Here is an 18,109-nt window from a genome sequence, read left to right as displayed (position 1 = left end):
AGACTGGAAAAAACACATATATCGCCTAATAATTCTGTTGAAAGCCATCCGTTAGGGTTTTAAACAGGAAAAATCACAATCATTCCATTCGTTTGTAATCTGCTGGTATGTTTTATTTGGAGCCCCAATGTTCAGAATCACAGGTGTCAAACTCTAACTAAGCCTCGTTGTTCCCACTGAGGGACCGGAGTAACCACAAATGCAGCCATTCCGAAGTAGAAATTAGTATGAGAAGCCACAAAAAATTTACGAGATAACAAAATGCTGTGTCCCTAAAGACCAGCATCCACTAAATGGGACAATTTCTCTTTGCAGCTGGCTGATTTCCACAGAGAAGGGCTTTGCTTAGTCACCACATTAATGATCTGCAGCAGAAACTAGAGAAACGTCAAATAATAAGAATCTCAGGCAAACCCTCCGAGAGACTACTGGTCTACCAGGTCAGGAAAGTTGTCTGGGATCTACAAACTAAGAGCTGGAACGGACCAACTGCCCCCACGCTCTGTTAAAAATAGACCATACTATATTTTTCTGTAATTATAAATAACAATCTGTACTGTAAAGCTAAAGGCTTAAACAACTGTTTCCAGATTGAAATATTCAAGTATCTGAGTCACCATGGCTAGGAACCCTCCTAAACTTACCGGGGACCTTGAAACTTCCCTCAGTGATGAGCTTCTCCCTTCTCCAGAGTCAGACACTGAATCCAGGCCAGACGTTGATGAGAATGTGGCTTTTGAGGAGGCTGCCTGGTCGTGGGAGAGAGATGAGGAAGAAGGGAGTACGAAAGAGGACAGGCTTGCCACATCTTCTCCTGTGGCTACCTCCTTCTCACTAGATGAGCCCAAAATAAAGTGGCTGGAGTCAGGCTTCATGCCGGCGGCTCTGCCCGAATCATGTTGCTCTCTCTTGACAACTTCAACATCTCCATTGTATTTCCAGCCATCATCCATCTAAATGGGACACATCATTTCAAACTCAGTATTCTGATAGCCTTAGGGGTCAAGTTTTTATAACAGACTTATTAATATTTTAAAGCCACTCAAGTAATGTGCACTTACCACAGCAAGCTAACTATTGTCAAAGGCTTGGAGTGCGTACCTTCACACTACCAAATACGCACCCGCACAGAAACACTCGTTCTAGTAAAAGCATTATTATGTATTGATCTCTCTAAAACTCGATTTCATTTGTTCACATCACTGTGGGTCAAAAGATACAACTCCAAACTAACTCTCCAAATTGTCAGAAATCCCAGAGTGTGGATATCAACCGTTCATCCATTTGATATCTACTTAAATTGTTTCGAGCTATCCATCACTCCCCAAAAGCACTACAACCAACTGGAGCACCTCTTTTTAAGTGGAGCCTTTATTTTGTAGCCCAGATGCTCCAAAAACAAGCCTCACTGGATCAAAGGTTTTACAGATGTAATACCTGTCTGTCATCTTGACTAAGAAAACAGCAGCCCTGCCCCAGCAGGTAGAAAGATGCCGGCATTCCGGCCTCCTCAACACAGAATAGTTTCAACACTTAAAATATTTGTAAGTCCAATGAGTGAAAAGGTTGTTTGCCTTGCCCTAATGCTAAACTCAAGCACGTTTCTTTGTGCGTCATTAAATCCCTTTGCATTGAATTGCACCAGCTTGTTTTTCTACACCCTTTACTAGTGTTTATCGTCATTTCTTATCAAATTATAGAAAGGCCTTGCATCTCGGAGCTCCACCCCTTTATTTGCAATGCATTTTAATAATAACAGTGACGCAAACTGTCCTATGCTAATAGTGCCTGCCACATGAGTTTAAATTTTATGTTATCAAATAGGTCTATATTTTTCTTAGTAGGCCAGTCAGGGATTTTCCTGGCTGATTTGGGCAGGCTTTCTTCACCCCAAACACTAATTTTTTTTTTTAAGCCATAATTCTTCTCATCTCTATGTCACGATTTTAAGTGCAGATAGGCAGAACCAACAGAAATGTGAGTATCAAATATTCAGACCACACTGATTCATTTACATAATTCTAACACGCCGCACACCTGCCGAACACCATTAGAGATACAAATGGACATACTTTAAAAAAAATAATAATAAAAGTATGCTCAGTCATCAAGTTCTAAGGTAGGAAGGAAGGGTAGGGTAAATCCATACATATACAACTCTGAGAGCATTTAACATGAGTGGAGTAAAGCATCAGTCTTGTGGGTCGTCAAACAGAGCTGACTGCCGGCAATTTCATAATGTTCAACCTAATACTTCAGAAGCAAAAAATATGATAAGGAAAAAAATAAATGTTCCACCTCAAAACCTATCTTATCTGTTCTTTAAAGTCTAATCGCCCGTGTTTACTAGATCTAAATCGTGGAACTTGTCTACGTGCATCATCTACACTTTATACATCCAATATCTGTGTCCAGCTCAGCCTCTGCCCAAGCTCCCAAACTCATTGCACTTGGGGACAGATTAAATAAACATAGAGCATTTTTACCGTGTAGGATCTGGGCAGTGATGAGATTCCCCGTGACGATGTGCCAAAAGGTCTCGCTGTGACCACAGATGTTAGCCTGGCTGTATCACTTCTCTGGTAACTTCTAGGGAGAGAAGCTGAAATCCGAGTTGACTCTCCTCTTGTGCTCCATGACTGCTGAGAAGAAGAGAGTGAGGATGGACGCTGTAGTGCAGAAGACAAAGAGGCCTGGTGCGGTTCTGTGGAGGAGAAAGAAGAGGCCTGGTGTGGTTCTGCAGAGACCAAAGGGACCTGGCGAGGTTCTGCAGAAGAGAAAGAGGCCTGGTGCGGTTCTGCAGATGGCAACCGGGCCTGGTCTGATTCTGTGGAAGGCAAGGAGGCCTGGTGCGATTCTGCGGAAGATGAAGAGGCCTGGCGTGTTTCTGCAGAAGGCCAAGGGGCCTGACGTCGCTCTTCAGGAATATGAGAAGCAAGCGGGATCTCGGCTGCTATACCGTCCTCTCTACTTGCAAATGTTGTGGAATCTTCCTTGGGCATCTCAGCAGGATGAGCTCTTGCCTTGTCTTCTAGCCTCTCGCTCTGGTAACTAGTTTCTGACAGAGTCACTGTAGGAGGGAGCACGCCATCATCCAGGATGTCATCAGAGGAATAGATCCTCCTTCTAGATGTAGTTGTAGAACTTTGAGATTCCCTTAGCAAAGAGAAATGTGCCGTTATGACAGAATTATGCATTTGACCCCAGATGGGGTAGGAGAATAGCAAAAATGTAAAGCGAACACAAAAATCAGTACAACACTAACGCGATCGAGGCATAATTTTTAAGCGTCAGCTAAGAAACTGATCTGACCTTTTATGAAGGAGAGTCTCAACTGGATATTTTTAATCGTAACAGGCTTTAATAATAAAATAAGGAAGGTTTAACATGTGATTATTCACAGGTTTTTTAGTGACAAATTTATGTCTTTCAAAATATGCCTTAGGTGGCTGGCAGCCAATCTAATTCTGCCAAGTTTTGCTTCATAAAATGTATAATGTATTGATAAAAATAATAGCACAAAAGACTGGAGCTTTTAGAGAGATCCGGTTATCAGTTCATGGAGCTTGACAGAATCCCCGTGGGCAATTATAATAGATTCAAGGTCATTATCCATAACTTGCAGAAATGAGGAAGTCGCTTCATCTTGCAGTTAGGAGGGCGTCGCTACCCCTGCCCTGGGCTACCCTCTGCAGTTAAGTGAATGAAGCTCTTCATCAGTGGCATTTCCCACACAAAGGGACTTTGTTTAATTTCACCTGCCAGCGTATTTCCTTTGCAACGTTATTTTTAAAGCATATTTGCTTTCTCTCTGATCTATCAATCTCCTGCAGGTCCACACAGTTAAGTTCTCACATGAAGTTTAAATTTCACTTTGGTCCTGCTGTTACAACTCGGAGAATAAATAAACCCACACATCCACGCTGTGTTTTTAAGGACACAGACTTCCTTAAAAAAACCTAACGTATCCTCTGCCACTACTGTTCAACAAAGAACTGTTAGCATCCATTTAAAGGTAAAGAAGTCATTTAAAGTAAAGGTTTATTTTACTTGACTACCCCATCGTTAAATTCACTTTAAACACAGAAATCTAGTGTTTTGGGTTTTGGGGTTTTTTTTTTTGTTTGTTTTTGGTTTTTTTTTTTTTTTTCAAATTCTGAAACTACCTCCTTCTTCTACAGAAGAGCCTGCAATACTGCTCTTACCAGTGCTAAGTAATATTTTCTTTTGTTAGCTCAGATCACTAGTTCAGCAATATCGTTTTAATACTTAACAAAAACCTGGCTGCCACGGTCCATACGTGCTTACAGTTAAAAACTGGTGACCATGCTTCCCACCACATACAACGCCTGTATCCCTGACACTGGGCTCTCCAAATACAGGGGGTGCCCAGCCCTTTACCTGTCCTGCAGCATTTCCCTGAATGTCTTGGAGCTTCGATCAGACTTCTCAAGGGCCTGCTTTTCAATTTCTTCCCTCTCCTCCTTTTTCTTCTGCAGGTCTGAAGTGTAACTCTTCCGGCGATCTTTCCATTTCGCAAGGTCCTGACAAGAAATCACACCGGCCCGGTCACACCTGAATTTCTACACGCCTTTTCCTTGCAGCCGGAGCATGCTGGAGTATCCTATTACAATGCTGAAGTTGTTCACTCCCACTTGTGCCAAGGTGCCCTAATTTTGCTTTTTATAGCCAGTGTTTCTGTACTAAGTCTTTATCTCATGTGTCTCCCAGAAAAAAACTGACCTAGTAAGTAAGATAGATCCCACTTTTGTTATCCTAGAAAGTATCACATCAATGTCTACTTTTCAAAGAATGCTAAATGCTTACAATTAGGTACTAGATCTAATTGACCAGAAAATACTTCAAATTCAATTTCATAGCACTCCAAACCCCCAATCGTGTTCACTATGACGAGAGGGACAAAACCATCCCTGGGACAGCCTAGTACAAGTGAATGAATATTCCACTTAGTTCAACCCCCAGAAATACAAAAATCCATAAGATGTGGTTCCCCTCAACAAGGTAGACTATACATAAAGACCAATGCCTTGTGTGGTATGTCTTCCGAGGTGGAACTGCAGACTCTACTGGACTGCCCATGGGGTTGAGAGAATAAAGTTTACCTGGGAGGGAACGACAAGGAACAGCATGTAGGCATAAGCCCACGCTTGCTTCCCACGTCTCCAGAAACATGTTCAAAAGCAGCTGGTACAATGTATCTAACACGGGTTTTCAATTGTCTCTAGGTAAAGCCAGTTGTGACACCCAGGGATTGAGCCATTCTGAATGCTTCAAATATTTCTCCATTTCCAAATCAGAGAAATACCATACTAAGGATTCCAAGAGAAATTCCAGTCCAAAGGAAAGTATACCCAAGTTCTCAGACCAAACCAGATCTCACCCCTCCCCTACATACAAACACACACACACACACACACACACACACACACACACACACGGCTTGGAAAGCAAGTCTGCCTACTAGACTTTGGGGGACACACAGGGCCTCTCCTGCTTTTCAGCAACCTGAAACCAATATGAACTCTCTTCCCAAAAGAAATAAAGTGACCCAAATATTCATGCCCCTGCCCACCTTGATAATTATTTTATCAAAAGCTTACTGCGTGAGTTGGCAAAGCGATGCTGAGTTCTTTGCTGGGGTTTGCAGGGATTGGAATTATGTGCTGCACATGTATGAGGCCAGTGCCCTAAGCTGGACCACCTCTGAGTCCTGCGTGCCATTTCCTGTTCATTAAATCAGCTTTCAAATAAGAGGACACTGAGGTTTAGCAAAGCAGTGTGTTTGTGCGTTAGCACTGACTTCCTCTGGTGCTTTCGTTCATGCGGTTACTCTACTCCCTTTCCATGAAGCAGTCCTCCAATTCCTCTGGGCTTGGGACTGTGGTTATCACTTACCGTTCTTTACACTCCTACAGCTGACAGTAACCGCTCCATCCAACTGAAAGGCTTAAACTGTCTTCTTTAAGATTCAAGATAAAAGTTAGGTCTACGTCCGTATCAACACGTGTATAGACCAGCTCTGTGGAAATGGTTCTCTCCGAATCCTACTGGATCCTGACCCTAGCCAAACATTACTGTGAGTCTCATTTCCATCCCTGTCTCCAAGTCACTTGGAGAACTCTTCATCTCTCCCCACTAATGCCAAGATCGGAGCTACACATCCTGTTCCTCTTCTATCTCAGTCTTGAGCAATGCTCTTTTTGTAGCAGAGGTGTAATTAGCAGTCAAATCCCAACTCAGCCACTCCCCCAAGGAAACAGTTCACGCGCTCTTGCTGGGAAGAGACTTCACACTCAGAACTCAGAACTTCAGAACGCAGTCTCTGAGAAGATAAGCACACTGCTGTATTCTTTCCAGGGGTCTTTAAGACATAGGACAGTGCTTTGGTCTCATTTTCTAATAGCACTGGATGCTCTAATAGCATGGGAAATTGTCTCCCAGGAGCGTCGACATCCTTTTTAAGAGAAGCAAGAAGTGCACCCCGCGCTCCACTGTCGAATACTCACATCCTGCCATTTCTGATCTTGCTCCTTCAACTGGGATTTTATTTTCTGCATCTCCTCGTAGCGCAGCTGACGCAGGCTCTGAACATCCTCTGCGCTGACATCGCTCAGGGACTTGCTCCTGCCACAAAAACACCCACAGTCACAAAGGTTCCCGTGGCCGGCCCAAGAGTTTACATGAAGACTGGGCTTATATTTAGAAATTCCATCTAAATATCTACTGCCCTACCCAGATGCTTCGGCGATAGTGGCCCTGAAATAGCACCACACCGATAAATGGTGTTTTTTCCACGGTGCAGAAACAAGAGCCCGGTGCTCAACTCTTTTTTTCTTTTCCACAAGGTGGTCAAAATAATCTTGAACCGTTCTAAAAGTGATAATCTGGTGCTTGTATTTACAGGGGTCAACTCTAAACTTATTATATTGGGGGAAAAAATATCAGTCATTATTAACACCACCTGTCTGAATTTGTCTATATTCCCTCAACGATAACCTAGTAAAAGTTTGGCTGTTTTTTTTTTTTTTTTCTTACTAGGCTCTTGCTAAATAATTTAGTGACTACCTGATATTTTCTCCTCAAGTTCAACACCATGAAACAATGTTCTCAACCATTCTCTAAGATCTACTGTGTCGCCGTGCAGCTGAACCCATTCACAGAAGACCACGAGTCGTTCCCACAGCCCAGCAGCAGCACCTCAGTTACCCTCTCCTTCATTAGGCAGAGTTCACAATTCAACCTGCACCCCCTGTATACGGATGTGCGCAATCAGGCAATAAAGTCGGAGTGGATGGGTTTCAAAACCTACCCTCCTCCATTAATGTTATAAACCTTAAAGACCATGATAAAAGCTATCTTCTAACAGACTTGGACTCTCAAAGAGTATAAAACCGCCCCCTAGCAGTAAAGAGACCGTTCCCAGGAGTTAGTGACTGAGTTGAATGTGGCTACTACCCCAGACCACACAGGTAAGAAAGGCCCCTCAGGAGAGTTGGGGCAAGCTCAGCCCTGAGAGCAGGGAGAGAGAGCCTGAGAGACAGAGAATGTTAGCGGTAGGCTAGCCAAAGTCCTCTTTCAGATTGTACTCTGAGCTTAATGACATTGTGACTAACTATATTTTCCCTTATATATCCTTGGGCACCTAAGTTTTGTAATCTCCCCAGCTCTCCATCACATTTTTTTTCTTTTTTAAAAAACGCTCTTAACTCAGGAATGCAAATGCCTCTGGCGGCTCCAGCCACTGATCTGCCCCCTCTTGACTCATTTCCAGTGACTTGTGAATAGGCACTTAACGCTTGAATAGGGACCTGCTGAAATGCTATCTGGAAAGGATTTTTTTTTTTTTTTTAAAAACCGGGCCTCAGCAAACACCATTGCTGATACAGTCAATCTCAATCGGCTTTTCCTCCGCGATGGTTAATGGTGGTACCCGCGCCCCAGTCATCCACATTTGAAAGCTAAGAACCACTTTTCACTTTTGTTTCACTCTTCTCCTCACTTTCAATTACTTATCTTCTCATTGAATGCGGCTTTCTTTCCATTTAGACTGCCAGCAGCCTAGGTCGAGCACCACATCCCTCCCCCTACATTTCCAAACCAGCCGCTTACATTGTAGTGGAGAAGGCATCCCTCTAGTGCTCCCTCCAACTCAAAAGCCCTTTGCTGGTGCCTCTCTGCCTTTCAAAATACCACTCAATCAAGGCTAAGCTCTCTCCACCTGCTCCGTTTTCCTCATCTCAGTTAAGGTCAACTCCATCCTTCCACTGTTAGGCTCAAAATTCCTGAAGTCCCCTAGGTTCCTCTCTTCCTCTCTAGACACTTATTTCATTAATTCCTCTACTCTCTATTTCTAGGATCCAACAACTTCTAACCACCTCCCCATCATCAGACTGATCAACGCTGTCACATTATCTACATGGAGAATTCCCAAAGATCTGTCTGCTTCCACCATCGAGTTCAACACGCACAATAGAGCAGGTTTCTAAGTCACAGTCAGCTCATGGAACACTCAACCCCATACTTGAGTGGTGGGAATTGGTTTCAATGTTTCGAATTAATCTGGTCACCAAAACTGTCGATCTGTGTGATGGTCCTTGTCCCCAGTTGGTTTTTGATTGATCAACAGCAAGCAAGCAGTCAATGGTTGGGCAGGTAGACTGAGGTGGGTAGTACCTTTAAATTGGCATAGGCTAGGAACTGGGAGAAAAGAATCACCATGACTGGGGAAAGAAGTATAGGACATAAGAGATGCAGGAGAGAAAGCCAGTCATGTAAAAATTCAGGTAAATGGCCACTACCCACTTTCCCAATTAGGCCTGGGTAGCAGAGGAAGGTTTTGGAGTCTCAGGAGTACCAGAGGGGAGTATTTGCTAGTAGGGGGCAGGTTTAGGAGTGCCCATCCTTTGAGCTAGTTACAGCAAGTCAAAAATTAACTGGTGTGTACGTGCGTGCACGTGTACACGCATAAATGCGTGCCATGTGTACGCACATGCGCGCGTGTCTCGAGAATCCAGATAGCTCCTGAGCAGGTGCACATGTGTGATCTGCTGGGAGCCGAAGCGGTGTAGTCAATTACCGCTATACTTGAGCTTCTTCCCATCAGAGTTCTAATAGAATCTTCAAAGACCTTCGGTGTCTGAACCCATCTGGTCCCTGGCTGCCTCTCCACACTCATTTCTAACTCTGTCTCACTCTTAGTCTCACTGTCCTCCTGCCAATTGGCTGTCTTGCTTATGCTCATGCCTTTTGCTTGTTCTTCAATCTGCCCAGAATACTTCTCATCCACTGGCTACCTGAGTTCCCTTCACTTCCAGGGATCCACTTAAATGGCATTCAGTGTTTTCTTCTTTCCATCCTACAAATGTCTGTCTCTCTGGGCTGACCCCAACCCCGGCCCTCTTTTCCTTGGGCATTTATTGGCATTTAAGATGTTCTTACTCTCCTATTACCTGCTGAGTCCTGTAAGATTTTCAGACATTACGTCTGATTGTTTGCTGATAGATCACTAGGCTTAAAACAAAGCCCAGTCCCTAGAACGTACTCCGTAAACACACACAGTCAGTGATCTAGGAGTGTTCTACCACTTGCCTACAGTCTTCATGACTCTTCGTTGTGAAATGTGGACTTCTCTCACCCACTCTAGCTATAGTATTTCTCATGTTTACTAATTCTTGGCCTCATCTTATGCAGTATGCACAAGCATGCCTAGGTCATCTCTCTCACAAGCCATATGCTACTTGGAAAGGAAACATGAGTGCAGCACCATGCACGCAGATAGACCCGGTATCTGTGCTAAGGATGAGAGAAGCCTGAAAGCAATCAAGCACAGAAAATCCAAACTGACTCTGTGGGAGAGCAGTTTTATGACACTGTATAGGTTTAATAGGGAATCAATTACATATAGAACTATATAAAAAACCACATAAACCTATACATGTATAATATACCTCTCACTAGATATAACTCATACCAGATTGAATTACGTGAATTTGAGAATACAGACTCCCTGAAGCCATGCCTGCAGGGTAAGAGGCTTTTTGAACTAAAAACAAAAAATATTCAGTAAGAAAGAAGGGAATCCGCAAGTCTGAGGCATGAGAGGGGATTGGATATGCAACACATGAAGTTGCACAAACTCGAAAACAAAAATGAAATACTCTTTGATACTCCAATGACCTCTCTGTGGGAAGAGAGTTGAACCATTTGTACTAGTCCAGGACCCTCCATGGCTTCTTTCCTTATTCTCCTCCTCCTGGTTTGGGAAGCATTGCTATGCACTTTCCCATACAGTGTGCCAATCAAAGGTAAGGCTGCCTCTCTCCTCTGAATGCCTGAGCACTGATGGGGTCTAGCAGCCCAGACCCATACAGCAATGGACAACGTGAGCCGAACATGAGCTAGAGTACACAAGTCTTTGTATAGGCTCAGCTGTAAGCGCAGTTTGTTCCTGTGGTATATAAAGTTACCCCATTAAAGCAGCAGCACAGGCCATAATAGTCTCCATGAGCTCCAGCAAGAGACAAGAAGGGAGGGCTCCAGACCGGCTGCCAGATAGGCTTCCAACCACCGAATATTCCTCGTTTTCCTCCTCAGAGCCTTAGCTCCTCATTCACTCATCCATAATAACTAGGTAAGGATATGATGGCTCACATCTTTAAGATCTGGTGCTATATACTTATTCTTATTAAAGCAGATTCTGACTGAATGGAGCCTCGTAGATACTAACTCTGTAAACTCCTTCAAGTTAGAAAGGTTTGCCCCAGACCACAGAGATAAAATCTAGAGCTTCTAGAGCACAAAGATGATGAAGTCTTTCGCTATCAGCATTAACCACATGACATTAAAGTCTCCCGAGATCCTTGAGTGGCAACAGCACTGCCAAGCAGTCTCTGAGTTTTCTCCTGAGGCACAGCCCCAGTCCGGTTCTACTACCTGAAAGCCTCCACGCTTGGGAAAGCTGCAATCTCTGTGTCTTTCTCCACATCTATGGAATGCAGATAATACCTCCCTGTCTGCCTCCCAGAACTGAGATAAGCCCTGAAGACAGCACCAGGGAAACCATGGGGGACACGCCTAGCATGGACCATGCACAGGTGAGTCACGAAGCTCTTCTATTTCCTTGTTCAGAAGGTTCCAGTTTACACCTTCCTTTGTAGTCGGCCCTGCAAACCCAGGTGTAACAAGCTGTCTTGCCTTTCCAATTAATTTAATTGAAGAAGTTTAAGAAGAAATCATTGTAAATCACAAAGATATAATTTCCTTGCACTCCTCTGATTGCATATGATGCTTCTGGCACTTTCTACTGGAAATAAGGGATGCTATTCTAAAATCCAACTTCAGTAAACTTATAGATGGCTGTCCATAAAATAGAGAGTCCAAAAAGCCAACATCAAGACACTTTTTCCTAAATGTGGATTTACTCACAGCCTCAGGTAGCAAATAGAAATCCAAAAAGAGTAAGTTAAGGATCTCTAGCTTTGAAAGCAATATCAATATGCTAACTTATCTATCTGAACATATATTTTCATTAGACACTATAGAATTTTGTGATGAGTAACCAGCATTCGAACTTTGTGGGACACTTTGAAATTACCATCAAGTAGAATTAAAAGAGCATAAGAAGGAATTTTCATTTATAGATGTATTGACTTACTTGGGAAAAACCAACACTATTGACATTTCAGCCAGATAATCATTTCCCGTAGAAGGCTAGCCTGCGAACTATAGTGCACCTACAAATCACTAAACGTATATAGCACACACACGTGGCTGTAATATGAGAAGCATTTCTATATATAACTAGATGCCATCTGGCATGGGAAAGAAAATCCTCAGAAAATAACGCAGGTCAACCTGTTTCCCTCCCTTTTGCCTACCTTGATTGTTTGTCCTGATTGTTATGACCTGATAATCCTACAAAGTCATCGGGCCCAGCTCTAGAAGGAAAATATAGCTGCCTTAGCTGTCTTTGACTGTCAATAAATGCTAATGTAATTGGTATTTACTTTCTTGGGATACTAATGGCCAATTTGAAGGTTATTACATTGAAAGATGGTTTGTACATATTTTTATAAACCGTTGTCAGTACCTCACTTATATAATCATATATGATCAGATCCCAAACTTCATAAAACCAAAGAAATATAAATTCATGCCCCACATAGACACACACATGAGAACTGACAGTCACGCCACACAAAGCACCTTAATAAACATAATAGATTGCATGCCAACCAAAGCTTAGTAAAACACTGACACAGCATGCACAAGCACCCAAAACTGCACAAATTGCAAGCTGCAAGCTGGGGATTTAATAGGCAAAGGACTCAAAACAAACAAACAAACAAACAAAAAAAAAAAAAAAACCCTACACATTCCTCTTCACATTGGTCTGTAGCATAAATAAAGCATTCATATAATGGACAGTTAGTTTTTAATTACAAAGTCCCAAACTTTCCCACTATATTTGGAGACGTTCACCCAGCATAAATGTGAAATGTAATATTCATTAAACTCTTATAGATAGCTCAATTTTAATTTATATTTTACTCTCATGGCAAGAAATCAATGTAAGAAAATCACCTGTGCCTTGAAAAAAAAAAGGAATAGGAGAAAAGGGGGGAAATTAAATAACCTTACAACTGCTTCTAAACAGAGCTGCGTTTTCTAAGACACATGAGGCCCCATTATCTGACAAGTCATGCATTATTCATTAGCCTCCATTAACAGATTATCTTGCTGTATTTGTGTAGTTACCTTAGCAAGACACTACAGGAAGATTTTTTTAAATAGCCTTTTCAAACAAAGGCTGATAACCAATACCACTACTTGGGATTACGGACTAGAAGCGCGTGCTGCTGACTGCTATGGTTCAGAGAAAGGTCGTCAGCATTTTCAGGTTGAATATTTAAGTTTTCATGAGTGTCTGTGGTAAGGGTAGGTGCACAGTGCTGGGGACTGAAACTATGGTCACAGGCAAGCTAGGCAAGAATTCTACAGCGGAACCCACTCTAGCCCTGGGTAATTCAAGTCACATGACAACCAATACACTAAGAAAAAACGGGTAGAGTCAAGTCAGAGGTAGCTATGTGCTTACACACCTCCTCCAAACATTTACACTCTTGGTATTTACACCCCTTTAGGAAACCTGTCTCAGAGATGTGTTTATGCTACAAAGCCAAGCGTGATGACAAATGCTAATTCCTCATGGAAGTTAAGTCAGAATGTTTGAATCTTCAAGGGGACTTTAAATTACATTAAAACAGCTTTCCTATGATGCACTGATGAACAGATACTGAAGTGTTATGCCAAAGACTAATTTCTTCCCCTCAAATGCCACACCGGAATGGCAAGAGCTACCTGTCCCTCAACCATGTCTTCTATATCTAGAGTTCTTATGGTGAATTCTGTGACAATCTCGGTAGCTTCTAAAGTCTCCAAACTATTAACATTAGTAGATACTATTAAAATTAGAGATTCTGAAAGGTGAGACAGACCATGGGAAGGGGAGGTACTCAGTTTCTGAGGCTGATTAAAATAATGGGTATCCTTCACATCTCTTCCTCGAAAACTATTGCCAATTGATTTCAGTTACAGAAATCCAGGTAATGTGGCATTGAGAATGACTATCAGTTTAAAATAGCCTAGAACTGGAGGAAAAAAAAAAGTTAAAAACCAGCTTTATATTACACTGATATGTTTTCCCACTGAATATCGAATACCAGCAGACCAAACCTTCGACGTAATGTAAACATACTTCCTGTAACAATATTGGGAACTACCAGGATGATTCCTCACATTTTGAAAGTCTAGTCTGCTCTTCATGGCGGTCACGGCACAATTAAATTTCCACCGTAATCAAGAATCTTAAAAATATTTCCTAAAACTATTAACCATCCCCGCTAATAGAGCTCCTCACGAGCGAAGTACGTGAATGTGCCAGCTCCGTGACTTCTCACGTCAAGCAGTAGCATCTTTTCCTACCATAGACTTTCTAAGACGTAATTTCCTCAACTACTAGAAACCAGAAGCTTCCTGTATTGTAGGAATTAAATACCCAAAACGAACATAGTCTTAGCCCGCCCGATGCCTTTGTTACCTTCAGTCATTAAACGAAAAAAAAAGGGGGGAGATGGAGTTAAATTTTAATACAGCAAAAAAAAAAAAAAAATGCTATCGCTTTGTACAACAGTTCATGCATTGGACATTTAAATACCAAAATATTGCTATGAGGTTGCAATGTTAATGAAAAGTTAATAAAAGTCCCATGCACTGCACACAACATCCATTTAGTAACATGCCGGGAGAGAGGTGCGTGAGTTACAGAGGAGACAAACAGATACGAGGAATTGTTTTTAACGGAAACCATAAACTTACCCGTTCTCACCATAAATCTTTTGAAAGAGTCTAAGAAACCAAAAAGCCAAACATTAAAAAGGGTCGTTCTCTCCAGTGGGGTGAGCTTCTAAGCATTCAACTTTAACTTGAGTCTAACTGGAAATGGGCAAAGCTGAACAGGCTGCCCTTAGCCACTTCTTAAAGGTCAACTTTTAGTCCCCTATGTCAATGGACGGAGGTCAAATAATATCAACATCTTCATAAGAAAACAAGCCAACAAGTTCATAAGAAAAGGCCTCTGCTTGCCAATAACTAAGTTTTAGGGCTGTTCACTGTATTCAGCCTGGTCAAATTTGCCCATTTCCAACCTATAGTAAAACTGAACCAGGAAGTTGCATGGCTCGATTTTTACCAAAATGGCCACAACATAAAAAAACTGACAGACTCATGCATTTTAATGGAATTGGCACTGAACTTTACAAATAAAAATGCTACAAACTGACAGTTCACAAAACCTAGACAGACAACGAAAATCAAGTTAAATGAAATCTGCAATGACAAATTTTTAACAAAATATTTAGCTCAATAAAAAGACACTGCAAAATATGATAAACACGTAAAACCAAACCATGGCTAGACTACCACAAAAGGGCTAGCCACGATACTAAAAACCTATAGACACAATTAGAAAATATTTTTAATCCAATTTCACATTTGGAATGCACTAATGGACGCTTTCGAGCCAGAGGCAGGCTTTGCATATACCTTCTCAAATCGTCCTAAGACGTGTAAATATGAGATCGCACTTCTTCCTTGAACTGACTAGGAGTTTCTCAAAGCCAATTTTTTTTTAAAAACAGGATGCTTCAAAACGGCACACAACATGCAGAGCTGAAAACGGATGCGGCTTTTTTTTTTCAATATGGAAAGTTACACAAGAGCATCCATCACAAGCCAAATCCTTGCAGAAACACACTCTGACCTCTCAACCATCAGCCGCTTCCTGTGCCTAAGTCTGCTGGCCTCCCGGATGGCCTCCCACTTCCGTAGGTCGGCCTCGCTGCAGGGGCCAGGCCTGAAGCTGATGGGTGGCACAGCAGTCCCCAGCTTCCAAGACTGGATCTTGCGAGTCAACATGTCGTCTTTCTTCAGTCGATGGGAAGGTACTAACACCCTACAGCTACTTGGTTTGTCTTTGGGAGGGCATGTCCTTTCAAGCACCGAGAGAAATTTCGCTTGGATTTCTGGAGGTAGAGTCCACGGTTCAGGGAAGGGGACTGGCTGGTATCTATCTGGCGCCCCAGAAAGGGGCACTTCTTTCTTCTGAGCTGGGATCCTGCGAACAATCATGTCATCCTTTTCTAAATCCGGAAGTACGAGTTCACCTTCCCGACACTGCAAAATTATATCGCGTTCGACAGCATCGTCCGGCTCGGAGAACCGCCTAAAGTCTTCGAAGGCTCGAAGAACACACGGATTGGCATGGAAAGCCCTCGTTTTTCTGACAAAGAAATCGTCATTTTCTAAGTCAGGATCTAGGGATTGCGGCTCGAGGTCGTGGGCTCGGTAGCCTGGGGTGGGAGAAAAGTTCTTCCTGCGAGTTATGAGCCTCGGGCCAGAGGTAGGATCGAGTTTGACATTTGTCTCCGAAGACAAGATATCATCAGAGTAGGTTTGGAGGGCCTGAAGCAATAAAAACTGACTGGTGCACAGAAAAGAAAAAGGGAGGGAGAATCGCAGTAAGTATGAGAAGAAAGGTAATTAGGAAGCAGACCAGCATTTATCAGGAGGAAATCATTTTAGGAGCGATGGAAGGGAGTATTACAAACAAGACAAATACTCACAGCTATTCTCTGACTTTCCTGGGTGTCATCTATAGAAACACCAGGCTATACTTCCCAGGAAAAGTGGATACTATCAAGGTCAAGTGATTGACCTACAACTCAGATCAATTGTACCTCCCTGGCATAGGGGCATAGGCCTGGGCACCGCTCCTTGTACCAACTGCCTGAGTCCATTATCCACAATGGCCTCATATCCTCCCTAGGAGATGTGTGATCCTCAAGTGTGCCAAGAGTTGGCCATAATATACTGTATGCCATGGTGCAATTCATGGTAAATGGAAATAACAAAGTGGTCTATAGTCTTATTATAAAAGACCTCAAGGTGGATTTTGGTTTGTATTCTCCAGACTTGCCCTTCACCATGTCTACCTAAAAATATTCCCTTCCTCCACATCTCTATACACAGCACAACAGCAAATTTAGATTATTTTTAAAAGCATTATGGGAATGTTTTTTAAAAAGAATTCTTGCATATTAACCATTATGCACCTGGTTGTATTAATAGCAGGTTGATTTCTGTAGATACTGCCGGCGGCGCTCTCATGCGGAAGGCGTTATGTTACGCGTTGTGCCTTTACCCTGTAAGCTCCCCCATGACTCGGTATTCAGGCCCAGGTTAAAGGAGCAGCAGAAGCGGTCAGAGAAGGTGTCTGTAGCCAGCCACAAGCAGGTAGCTCATGCAGACAGGTGCACCTGGATTCCTCCAAAGCACTGCTGGTCCTCCTGGCTGCATGGCTGTCCCGTGACCTCATAGCATGTTTGGTAGCTAGCGCCAGCAAGAGTGAAGGTCTTTGGTCGTTGCTGGCTAACCTATGTTCTGCCTTTTCTAGTCTACTAAAAATGGTGGAGCTTCTGAAAGAGCCTCCATCCTCATCCTCAGAGTCAGAATTCCTTCTGCCAGGAGGTTTGACAAGGAGAAGCGGGGAAAGGGGAGCAGAGAAAGAAATGTAGAAGAATGTAAGCTTTGAAATCAGTGCTGAGATTAGATAGAAAAGGGGGCCTTTTAAAGTCTAGAATCTGAAGTATCTTATTGGGCTGCTGTTCTTGTTGTGTTTTAATAATAGAAACACAGGCCACAGGCAGTTTAATAATAATAATAATAATAATAATAATAATAATAATAATAATAGCATCCCAAAGGGGTGGAAGGGAGCTCACAAGTAGGTCAAAAAGGTTGTTTTGTTTTGTTTTGTTTTTAAGAGACAGAGCCTCATTTTGAAGCGTACGCTTTTTTCAAACTTTTAATCCTCCTGTTTCAGCCTCCAGAGTGCTAAGATTCTAGGCATATGCCCCCATGTACAGTCTAAGGATTAAATTTAAACATTTTCCTTTCGTTATCAAAGTTCTACAGATGTTAAAGAGCAAATAAACCTTTCTTGCTCCCTAACTCAAAAAACAAGACAGACGCCACCAGACTGGGGTAGGGGACAAACACTGCACACCAGGAGCATGCCAAAGGACAAACCTGAGTCCCTGAAATTCCTTATACCATGGCTTATAAGTCTCTCTTTTTATTTTTTTCCAGTTCATATCTTCAGGGGTCCAGCCTTTGGGAAGGAATTGATCGAAAGAACTCCCTGGGCTGGGCATGACTGGGCTAAGCTTCCGCACATAGAGATCGTCCTTCACAACATTGGGCAAGCGTGTGACTTTTTCTTCTTCCTCTTCTAAACACCAAGAGGAGGTGGAAGTTTCTTGAACTGTGTGCCAGTTCTCCATCTTGGGACCCCAAGCTCTCCTCTGGGTACTGTTCAAAATATCCAACCAGGTTAAGATACCGTGTGAGCAGTTTGTGGCGAAGAACCCGAAAGGCATGCATTCTACCTTACGTTGCTTGCACCCCTGTGAGTGAAGAGCATTAACTCCGTGTCTCAACACCACAGCTCCTAGGACCAAAGTCAGACATT

The 18,109-nt window shown here is 42.7% G+C and overlaps 1 protein-coding gene across 43 annotated transcripts in view; it reads right to left on the bottom strand.

The window, feature by feature from the left end:
- Window positions 1-18,109, bottom strand: part of Lmo7 (LIM domain 7) — a 202,866-nt gene that overhangs the window by 33,830 nt on the left and 150,927 nt on the right. For 15 of the 43 annotated variants that reach the window (XR_010057841.1, XM_039093521.2, XM_039093520.2 and 12 more), the window contains 9 exons: window positions 17,668-17,949; window positions 16,896-17,096; window positions 15,341-16,060; window positions 14,398-14,427; window positions 11,898-11,957; window positions 6,528-6,645; window positions 4,402-4,544; window positions 2,487-3,156; window positions 645-953 (listed from right to left, as the gene is read on the bottom strand). Coding sequence is in view for 42 of the 43 variants with exons in the window: in XM_039093521.2 (XP_038949449.1) it covers window positions 645-953; window positions 2,487-3,156; window positions 4,402-4,544; window positions 6,528-6,645; window positions 11,898-11,957; window positions 14,398-14,427; window positions 15,341-16,060; window positions 16,896-17,096; window positions 17,668-17,949 (2,533 nt within the window). In the remaining variant the exon portion in view is untranslated. The remainder of the gene's footprint in view (window positions 1-644; window positions 954-2,486; window positions 3,157-4,401; window positions 4,545-6,527; window positions 6,646-11,897; window positions 11,958-14,397; window positions 14,428-15,340; window positions 16,061-16,895; window positions 17,097-17,667; window positions 17,950-18,109) is intronic. The other 28 variants (XM_063274456.1, XM_063274460.1, XM_063274453.1 and 25 more) reach the window with 6 other exon arrangements.

Source organism: Rattus norvegicus, chromosome 15 (assembly GCF_036323735.1).
Source record: "Rattus norvegicus strain BN/NHsdMcwi chromosome 15, GRCr8, whole genome shotgun sequence".
In the NCBI taxonomy this organism is placed as follows: Eukaryota; Metazoa; Chordata; class Mammalia; order Rodentia; family Muridae; genus Rattus; species Rattus norvegicus.
The sequence above is the reverse complement of the archived record's forward strand: the minus strand, read 5'-3'. Positions and strand labels throughout refer to the sequence as shown.